General features: G+C 35.1%; 1 protein-coding gene across 2 annotated transcripts in view; it reads left to right on the top strand.

Annotated features, from left to right (window-relative positions):
- Window positions 1-1463: 1463 nt before the first annotated feature.
- LOC119837452 (histone acetyltransferase KAT2A) overlaps window positions 1464-11354 on the top strand; it is a 13614-nt gene continuing 3723 nt past the window's right edge. The window contains exons 1-17 of one of the 2 annotated variants that reach the window (XM_038363037.1): window positions 1464-1711; window positions 1833-2011; window positions 2252-2381; window positions 2909-3054; window positions 4028-4252; window positions 4394-4443; window positions 5040-5205; window positions 6106-6241; window positions 6474-6554; window positions 7174-7334; window positions 8114-8246; window positions 8566-8638; window positions 8916-8991; window positions 9330-9474; window positions 9879-10039; window positions 10263-10340; window positions 10827-10949. In XM_038363037.1, coding sequence (XP_038218965.1) covers window positions 1633-1711; window positions 1833-2011; window positions 2252-2381; window positions 2909-3054; window positions 4028-4252; window positions 4394-4443; window positions 5040-5205; window positions 6106-6241; window positions 6474-6554; window positions 7174-7334; window positions 8114-8246; window positions 8566-8638; window positions 8916-8991; window positions 9330-9474; window positions 9879-10039; window positions 10263-10340; window positions 10827-10949 — 2142 coding nt within the window. In that variant the 5' untranslated portion in view covers window positions 1464-1632. The remainder of the gene's footprint in view (window positions 1712-1832; window positions 2012-2251; window positions 2382-2908; window positions 3055-4027; window positions 4253-4393; window positions 4444-5039; window positions 5206-6105; window positions 6242-6473; window positions 6555-7173; window positions 7335-8113; window positions 8247-8565; window positions 8639-8915; window positions 8992-9329; window positions 9475-9878; window positions 10040-10262; window positions 10341-10826; window positions 10950-11354) is intronic. The other variant, XM_038363038.1, reaches the window with a different exon arrangement.

The raw sequence follows: 11354 nt of genomic DNA, 5'->3' as shown, positions 1-11354 counted from the left end.
TAATAAATGCTGTGTAAACATTTATTTTATTTTATACAATTTAGAAAGAAATAAATAAATTCGAATTTATATTATAGGTAGGTCCTAAAAAAAAACATCAAGGATTTGACGTGAGTTAACAGTCCCTCATCTTCAAGTGGTTTTCTGCGAAAGTGTTTGAGCCTAAAAGGGTTCGGTAGATCGAAACGAAATGAAAGTGCTTTATATAAGGACAATCTTGTTGAAGGGAGGTGAGATCACATGACACATACTCAAAGACTTAATCATTTTTTATAGAAGAAAAGTCAAAGAAATTATTTTCCTATAGATTTTGGAAGTGATTTTTATTTTATGGTATGCTTCGCACGGTTGTTAAACTACGGATGTATAAAGCTGAGTTTGTTTGGTTGGTTCAACGCTCTAATCTCAGGAACTATTGGTCCGATTTGGAAAATTGTTTCAGTTGTTTTTTTTTTTATGTTACAAGGATTTGCGATAGGAATAAAGGAAAAGGATATGAGCCTCCGGCTCCCCCACTCACCGAACGAAACACGGCAGAATGCTATTTCACGCCAGTCTTCTGTGGGGGTGTGGTACTTCCCCGGTGCGAGCTGGCCCAATTCGTGCCGAAGCGTGCTCGACTACCACATTCAGTGCAAAATAGTCCCTTTATTGATAAAGGATTTGGCTATATAACATCAGGTATGTGGGTAAAGCTATGCCCTGCAGCTAGTTAATTAGAAAGCTTCCTCTTGATACACTTGAGTCTTTTTTTATCAAAGCCCAATCAAAATCCATTAGGTAGTTTAAAATATCTAAGTGTACGTTCAGACAAACAGAGACAGCGGTTATTTTAAATTAGTAAGTATACACCTAGTGTAGTGAGAAGGACAAAAAAATTATATCTAATCACAATAATATTATCTTGTATCTATCTTAAATAATAGTATTTAGTATTAATAATAGAAAAAAAAACAAAGAATGCTGCCTGAATTGTTTGTATTATATTTTTGAGACACAAACTCAAACTTATATTTATTCAATTAGACTTCTTATCACTTTCGTATCGTTATAATAAATCGGTTTGCAAAGAAGTTTCTACAGAGAAGAGCCGGTAAGATTTTTACTTGCTCTTTTGAAATAAGGTCAATTTTACATTTAATTATACGTATTGTTATATTTTAAGTACGTAACAATTATCCCAAAAAATGTGATGATAATAATTATCGAAGGTTACGCTCAAATACTCAGATTAGCGAAATTTGGACTTTTTAAGTTGTAGCACCTAGTATCCTTATCTGACCTATTCGGGTAATTTATTTTTTATTTTTACATCTTATAATTTTTTTTAATTCAACAATTAATATCTATGTTTACTAAAGTTATAAGAATATATTTTGTTTTCATCGCGAAGAAACAACTAAAAGCCTTGATTCCAACGGTTCAAAACTTTTTCATTGCAAGAGCTTTATCTGACATTGACATTGACGTTTATATCCTAACGTTGTGTTGCATTGCGTCTGTTTTTTTATTTACTTTTATAAATCTCTTTGAAACTACATTTGTGTATTAATACTTTAATAATAAACATACAATATTCCTAATGCGTATTACTACACCCTAAATTGTGCATAATTTAGTGATTGCACCAAAATGACCACGCCAATGACAGATGACATAAATGCCATAGCAATCGGTTCAGATGCTGATTCTCAAACACACACTCATGAAGGTAAATAAACAACTTTCAATGTATACTCTGGCTAATACTTAGCCGCAATCCGTTTATTTTCGTTATACGTGAATTATGTTTGAAATAAAAATTCAAAAATTTTATAACAACTATGATCCAGCGTCGTCAAGTGCTAACGCTGATGATGGTTCATCAAGCAATGCTGCTACTCCCGCTAGCAGTGAGGGCCAAGCGTCTAGACAGTCAAACTTGCAGCGGATCCAGCAAAGGAAGCTGCAAGTGTACAACTGGCCACATAATAAGAAATTATTGAAATTGGCCATTTACTCTGCTTGTCAGGTATAAATTTATTCTCTTCAGTGTAATATGATGTTAATAGACCTATTACAACTCTTGAATTTCTCTTAATGTAAAATAATGTAATGTTAATGTATATGACTACTCAGAATGTAAACTGAGGTGCTTTTAAAGGGGCCTATTCCTATAAATTCAGTAAAATATAAACACTTTGTTTTGCAAATGCTTGACCAACAAATTGACTCTCTTACTTATTTGCTAAAAGTCAAATTTTCAATTCAGACCCCAGAATGTAATTGCAATGGCTGGAAGACTCCAGTGGCACAGCAGACAGCCAGGCCCAATACGCGGACAGATAACCAACCTCTGGCCAGCTTTACAGACCCTTGCCGGAATTGCAACCACATATTAGGTAGGTTGATTTATATATCTATAAATAAATAATTAATGTACTCTCCCTTTTAAATTATGCCCATTAAGTCAAGCCATGTGTGAAATATTTTGTCATGGCTTGTCATCAATGTATGTGTACTTAAATACTATGTTGTAGGAATGAGAAATTTTGAAAGAATAGAAAAAATTAGGCACATGAAACCGAAAGAGTAGAATAAATTTGATTACTGTGGCAGGATCACGGGTGGCCGAGAGGCTAGGCGTTGCTACGGTTAGGCAAGATACGCAGGTTCGAATCCTGCCTCGTGATCAAATTTTTTCTATTCTTTCAAAATTTCTCATTTATAAAGCATTTCAATGCTATAAAACTAAAAATTAAATTTACTATGTTATATTCGATATTCGTATTTAAAAAATATGTATTACAAAAAAATGCTTTAATTTATGCACTATATTTAGCTTATGATTATAAACTGCTCAGGTGACAGATTAAAATCATCTATCCTCCATCAACATTGATAATAATAAGAGCATTGCGTTTTGCAGAAAAACATGTGACCCAACTGCAAGGCCTGTCGGGCGCTGAAATCAATAGGCTACTTGCAGCTGTTGTTGATGTGGAAAACATATTCATGTCAATGCACAGAGAGGATGATCAAGACACAAAAAGAGTGTATTACTTTTTATTTAAGGTATATTTTTTTATCCATACTTCCATTTTTTTATCCATACATCCAGCTTTGTATGATGATGTATACAAATGTATACATCATCATACAAAGCTTTTACATTATTAAATGTAAAACGTTTGCTTAACTGTGTGTTAATCTTGGTAACTACTGGTCTGATTTCAAGCATTCATTCACCATTGTATATGTATGTGGTCCCTCAGTATTTTAATTATGTTTGTACCATGGACACAAACTGGTCTAACTAGTGACCAGCCCACCATGACCAGCATATCAATGTGTGTATGCTTTTCCTATATAGGGAGCTAAAACTCTGATTAAAATTATCATCATCAGCCCTTTTATGTTCCCACTGCTGGGACACAGGCCTCCTATGAGGGTTCAGGCCATAATCCACCACGCTGGCCAAGTGCGGGTTGGCAGATGTCACATGTCGTCGAACTTTTGATTCTCGGACATGTTTCCTCACGATGTTTTCCTTCACCGTTTTAAGCAGTGGTGATGTTATCTACATGCGCAGATAAATTGAAAAATCAATTTGTTTCCTGCACACTCGCCCGGTCTCGAACCCCGACTTATCGATTTTGAAGTCCGAGGTTCTCACCACAGAGCCACCACTGCTTTTAAAATTATACAATAATTCAAATTAGTGTTTTTTATGAAATGTAAAGTAATTGATTCTGGCAATTGAGTAACTAAAGTATGATCTGGTATCAAGTATTTCTGGCACTACTGTGGAAAAATATATTGTAGTTTGTGACTATACTATTATATCTACATAAATAAAACCTTTTAAATGTTACATTAATCACTGTAGTTTCAGTTTTACTGCAGTAATTACATAGAGATATTTTATATTGGATTTCAGTACCAAAATAAATAAAGATTTATACGTGTTTTAAAAAATTAGGCTAATGAAATGCTGTTATGGATAAAAAACTGCCCCATTATGCACAATTTCAATTTGCAATTTCAGTTGTTAAGAAAATGCATCCTCACCCGCTCAGAGCCGCAAATAGATGGTCCTCTCGGCCAGCCGCCCTTCGAGAAGCCCTCCATAGCCCGAGCTATCACCAACTTTGTGCTATACAAGTTCAACACCCTGCCGCAGAGGGAATGGCAAACTATGTACGACCTGGCGAAGATGTTCCTACATTGCTTTAATCATTGGAATTTTGAAACTCCTAGTGTCAGGAAATTGGTAAATTACGAAATTTTTTATTCTTTTTCTATATACAATTAATTGAAATAGAAATTTTGTTTTTTATAGAAGTAATAATCTTTCCTCTGAAAAAATTTATATTTTTTGGTTGTGTAAATTAACATTGTTTTTTTTTTCTAGCAAGTTTCAAATCCCGAAGATATATCTGCATATCAAATTAATTACACCAGGTAACAACTCATACATTTTCATAATGATACAACACTGAACAATGAATTGCTCACAAGATGATAAAATAATGATAGAGATGAGATCAAATATACTTAAGCATTCCTATAATAAAATTACGATATTGATCTAAACATGTGTTTTTGTATGCATGTTTGTAATATTTTCACACAAAACTACTGTAACAAGTTTCATAAATACTTCCCTCCTTAGAAAGCTACATCTTCACTAAGTGCCAAGTTTTACTAAGTGACTATATTTTATTTATTTTTAACCCCGGTTCTCTCTTATTGCCGGGTGGAGCCGAGACGAGCGGCTAGTGTTTTAATATATACTAGCTTTAACTCGCGGCTTCGCATGCGTTAAATTCGAGTAGTTTAATGGAAGATCCATTCCAATAAGAAAATACATATAAAATTTCCTTTCTTAATAGAGTGATTCAAAAGAATCACTATGTATTTAAATAAAACCGCTTCAAAACGTTACGTGGATTTAATGTTTTAAACATACATAGGGGCAAAGGGACAGACAGAGAAAGCAACTTCGTTTTATACTATGTAGTGCAGCCAGTGAAAGAAATATTGATTAACACTTGCAGATGGCTGGTATTCTGTCACGTGCCGGCATTCTGCGACTCTCTGCCGCACTACGACACGTCGCTGGTGTTCGGGCGCACGCTGCTGCGCGCCGTGTTCAAGTCGGTCTGCCGCCAGCTCATGGACAAGTGTCACTCCGAGAGGGACAGGATGCCGCCTGAGAAGAGAGTGAGTCAGAGGAGGGGGGGAGGACCGGGATATCATAGTTCAATTTGGATTTGTTAACTTTAGAGGCCAGTCTGCAAAGGTGTTATGGTATTAGAACGGTGTCAGGCCTATGATACAAGCTGTCTTAGTATAGATCTAAAGTTTATGTTATCCTCATTTGAGGTTTGTATATTTATACATTAAAAGTAACAGTGCTGCAGTAACAATTATGTATACTCATGTGAACTGGAAATAAAGATTTTTTGAGGTACAAATAAGAGAGTGACGTTGAGTATACTACTATCAACCTATATTATAACAAATAATTACCATTCACATTAACAAATAATAACTATTTGGTTTATTCACAGTATAAATACAATTTGTTTTTACAGTGTATGTTAAAACAAAGTGTATTTATGTGTCCTCTCCACACGAAATGTCTCTAATATATATAGTAATTCCCATACTTAATGACCGGGCTGAAGTTGCCACTATTTACTCGATTAGCGCCTAATTTCAGGCCGGGCAAAATATGAAAGAGTATTAATAAGCAATGACCAATTACCATAAAATGTGAGGTATCGTGTCAGATAACTGGATGAGAATAAGTCTATATCGTCTGATAAATAACTTAAATTATTTATTTTATTAACAGTTTTAGAAATTTGTAAAATTACTAAGTGATTATAGTCAAGTCGATGCTACTAAGATATTAAGAAACAAAGTAAATCTGGTTAAAAGTATTAACTAAAATACTACAGACGTTCGTGAATATAGGCCCCGGTGTCCTTGAACTTTGGACTAGGTGAACCGCTTCTGTTGATTCTTTTTTTATTTGAAAGCTTAGTTTTTTATAAAAATATTTTTTGCTTATCCAAACTATCTTTACAAAAAGATGTAACAAGTTTTCTTTTGCAGGTACTAGTATTGAACCACTTCCCACGTTTTCTGGGTTTGCTCGAGGAGGAGATATTCAGCGCCAACTCGCCAATATGGGACCCGGACTTCAAACAAATGCCGCCCAATCACCTGCAGACCATTTTGGACAAGACACGTGAGCTATTCACTCTGTTATAAGTAAAGTTTCGTGCGGATGTATGTAATGTTGATGGATGTTTTAAATAATATGATAAACGAAAAATACATAATATTTTCTGTAGGTGAAACATTATTTTTTGTAGCACACCTGGTAGTTTTAAATGCAAAATTTCTGCACGTGAAATTTTTTAGTCACTAAATGGCAGTTAATGGTAATCAGACCCTCAGAATAGCATTTTTGTTGTCAGCTGGTAAGCGCGGTGAATTCGAACGCGTTACCGCGACGGGAGAGAGTAGAGACGGCTTCACCACTGTGTCGCTGTCATCAGGTATTTTGATTTCTATACATTGATATGAAAAAACCCAAGACACACCTCAACGTTAAAAAACGTCCCTATGACATAAGCGCAATATTCTCAATTGTGAGCTGATTTCGAAACACGTGTCTCATGTTACTCGCAAATATGTGTGCTCGTATGCACACATTGGGAAAACAACTTTAAGTCATTCGCATAAGGTTGGATTTGGAATGCTTAAAGCGTTAATCTAACTTCGTAGATATAATTGGTGAGTGTTTAGCGATACTTTCGTATGTGACCGTGTACCTTGGGTTTTACATATCAATGTTTCTTTGTTCGGTCGGGTTGCATGAAATTTTGCACGATAATTGGATATGCATTACTATTGGATGCATTCTTGAATTGGTTTTAGGTTATGTTATTCTAAACAATAATAGAGTTGTGAACCAAAAAGTTAAACTGAAATACCAAAGGACACCATTCTCTTCTATTGTAGATAAATACAATTGCAATTGGCATTGAATTGAAAAAAAATCTGTATATTTCAAACTTAAGCCAGTTGAAAATTTATGCACATCCATAAATACAGTATTATGTGCAATGTTTAATATTATTTTATTACCAAATAGAATTTTTTATCTACCTCTAGGTTGCATTAAGCAAGAGAATCTTAAGCGTAGCGCGGAATCTCGGTCGGAGATCTCATCTGGCAAGAGGAGGAGATTAGAAGAGAGCGATGACGTCAGCGAGAGGACTGTGGCAGAGATCGTGGCCACCATCTCAGATCCTAACTATATGTGTGGCCCTGATGTTAGTATATTAAAGTGCCTCATCCGCAGACACACCAACACAATATAATCTAAGCTCCTTCCTTAACATGCACCCCCACCTACCTCATACTCTAAGGCCCTCCCAACACAACACACACACACACAAACTCACATGTAGACGATTTTTTTTTAATTAATAAACCAGTTGAGTTTTTATGTATATTATCATATTTTTTTTATAGCAAACGAAACTGTCAAATTAAATTAAAATTAAATCAAATTAGAAAACAGTTTAAAACCTACTCACAATAGAAACATAAAATCAGCAATAGCAACACAGTCAAATCTTTTAATTTAAGAGCGAGTATCAATGAATGCTGTGATATATAATATCTGAGATTGTTCTTATCTAAGCAGGCTATCTAATCATTATCTTAAAGAAAAACTAAAAATCCAGATAAATCTCACGATTTATTATTTGCTAGTCATACAATACAACAATTGGTAGTAAGTTATTTATTTCTTTTCGTTAATAGAAATTTTGATCAGGTAAAGAGCTCCTTTTTTGATATGCAACATGATGAATTGCATAAATATGCTTTGTTTTTTTCTCCCTACGATATGTAGCATACTAGTATGTAAAACGGGTCCATATTACTAAGGTTTGTCCGTCCGTCCTTCACCAGGCTGTATCTCATCACCCGTGCTAGTTAGACAGTTAAAAATTTCAGATATGATGTTATATTTTTCAAATATGCTTTGTTAAGGGTTCCATAAACACTTAATATCGACTCACGTTTGACTGTTTTTTTTTTGTAGGCATTATTTCAAATGCAAGCACCAAGGGATGAAGCCGCCAAACTCGAAGAGCAGAGGAAACTGATAGAGTTCCATGTCATTGGCAACTCTCTCACTGGCCCAGTCAACAAGCAGACCATGTTGTGGCTCATAGGTATCGTATATACTATGACTACTACTATCGTATATCCCTGAGTGCTATAGACTATATATGTACCACGAGCGAAGCCGGGGCGGACCGTTAGTAATATATATGAAAACATTATAATTTAAAGTTAAATACCAAATGAATTCATCACAATCTCCAAGATTCATATAGCTGATAGCTTTAATATAACATGATGATTCCCGATTCATGTATTTTAGTTTTACCGTTAAATAAATTAATTTTGCTTGAGTTTTTTTACATAATTTTTTTCCTGGATTAATGTTTGACTAAAAAAAAAATCAAATATTGAAATGTGTGTTGACAGGTCTCCACAACGTTTTCTCCCACCAACTTCCCGAAATGACTAAGGAATACATTTCGCAACTAGTTTTTGACCCGTGAGTATGTTTTACGATACACTTAAATAATATAAATATCAGAACTAATCCAATCCATTGAAATGGGACCACACGGAAGGCACCAGCTTTCAAATGAAATAAACATCATCAAAATCGGTTCGTCGAGTCGAAGGTGCTAAACACATAAATACAGTTGGTTGGAAAAAAGCAAAAGAGTATTTTTTATACTTAATATATCAAATTGACGAGTAAACTTATAAGACTTTTAAAAATAATAAACCAAGTAGGAGAAAATAACGTCTCTTTTTTTTTTCAGAAAACACAAAACATTAGCTCTTATCAAGGAAGGGCGACCGATTGGCGGCATCTGTTTTAGGACTTTTCACTCACAGGTATTTAATAATCTTAATATATATAAATTACCTGTCACGTTTGTCAGCTATGGACGCCTAAACTACTCAATCGACTTTAATAAAATTTGCACAATATGTACAGTTTGATCCAACTTAAAAGATGGTATAATTGGTTATTTAGTACCAGTGATTCAATAACGATAAAGTACTATCCGGGCGAAGAGGGGGCGTGCATCCAGTTTATTTATAAAAACGGGATACTAAATGTTTAATATATTACATAAAATTAATATAATAACCGTTTTCAAAAATAATTACATGTTATTTATTATAAAGATCCAGCCATCATCACTAATTTAATTAATATTTATTTCTAGGGTTTCAGTGAGATCGTATTCTGCGCAGTGACATCGAACGAGCAAGTGAAAGGTTACGGCACGCACCTGATGAACCACCTCAAAGACTATCACATTCGCAACAATATATTGCACTTTCTCACTTTCGCCGACGAGTTCGCTATTGGTTAGTGGGCTTTTTCTTACTTGTAAGTTTGAGGGTAGATGTCAAATTTCAATAAACTCATATGTGGTTAACGGATATAGGTTTTAATAAGGAATTTAGTGTAAATGTGTAAAATTGAACGATTTGATTATAATGATTAAAAGGTAGACAGTTTTCGGAAAAATAATTTCATTGAACACATATATATATAGACACACACAATAACACATATATATATATATATATATATATATATAGACACTGTGGTTATTTTAAATTACAATCAATTCTGAAAACATTGGAATCATTACTAATATTCATCGCACATTAGCTTACGTCATGGTCCTTCGAGCCAGATCTGATTACTCTTTCGGATACTTATACCTGATATCAGTATTGTAAACAAGCTCTAACATTACCGATAGGTTACTTCAAGAAGCAAGGTTTCAGCAAGGACATAAAGCTACCCCGCGCCATGTATCAGGGCTATATAAAGGATTACGAAGGGGCCACTCTCATGCACTGCGAACTCAACCCAAGAATTGTATACACAAAGTTCACGTCCGTCATACGCCGTCAGAAAGAGGTATTGTAATTTATTTATAGCGTAAGAGAATACAATGGAAATCCGAGGGATATATCATAGTTATTTATAAGGTGTAATGTTGAAGTTTAATCAAAAAAAATCTTCTCTAACTTGTTGATCTCGGTCAAATCTGCCATTGCAGTTTGCTATTTGGTGAATTGACGTTTTTTTTTTTTTGTAGAAAAACAAAAATACAAACGTGTTTTGTTTTAATCTTTTACAGATTGTTAAGAAGTTAATTGACATGCGACAGAAAGAAGTGCGCAAAATCCATCCTGGCTTAACATGTTTCAAAGAGGGGGTGAGTTCTTTTTTATGTAAGTCTATAGACGAGCGGTGTACTCAAGTGATTAGTACTAACTGTGACAGTCAATGTGCAATTTGAAATAACGTAGATAACGAAGAGTATACATTTGAATTGTTCTTTAAATTACTCTGTTTCATTTGTAAGAGCATTTATTATATGATGTAATAGTGGCATTCTTTAAAAACACTAACCTTTTTCAATCGCGTCAGCTATCAGCTCAGTACAAATCACTCACTCTTGCACTCTAAAGATCGTATCCAACGTGCTGCGTTAGAGAGCAGATGTAACTCATATAGTGTTATAATATCAATGTAGGTCGTGAATATTAGTTATTTATGTAAGTGCTGGAATAAGCATTCTTCGTCGTTTGTGAAAAAAGTGATTAATTTATTTTTATCCAAATAGATTTTATTTTCCGAAAACCCGGTGAACCAGTAGATAACAAAAAGTTGACGCGTACGCGCGTGTGTGTGTGTGCAGGTGCGCAGCATCCCCGTGGAGGCGGTGGCCGGGCTGCGCGAGGCGGGCTACCGCGCCGCGCGCGCCGCGCCCGAGCCCGCGCACGACGCCGACCCCGCGCCGCTGCGCAACCTGCTGCACGCGGTACGCGCCGCACTACACCCCGCACACCACACACCGCACACCCGCACTCTGCTGCACACCGCACTTCACTATTGTGAAGAATACTAATACGCATTTTACATACAAATTTCTTAAATCACTTGGAGTTGGTAAATCTTCAAATAACTGTTCCTCAAATATTGATATTAATCTATTGAATCAGTACTTCTCAGATGCTCCTCTCACTTTTGATGCTAATACCAAAATAGGTACTTTAAATAATCTTTCATCTACACCAACTCCTAATTTCCCACCGTTCAATTTCTGTCAATTCTCTGCCTGTGATGTTAAGAAGAATGTTTTGTCCAATTCATCGAAGGCTCTTGGTACTGACTGCATCGGTCGTGACATGATAGTCCCCATAATTGATATCATCGCCCCTGTCCT

Source organism: Zerene cesonia, chromosome 27 (assembly GCF_012273895.1).
Source record: "Zerene cesonia ecotype Mississippi chromosome 27, Zerene_cesonia_1.1, whole genome shotgun sequence".
NCBI classification, from domain to species: Eukaryota; Metazoa; Arthropoda; class Insecta; order Lepidoptera; family Pieridae; genus Zerene; species Zerene cesonia.
This window is presented reverse-complemented; position numbering and strand designations above follow the sequence as displayed.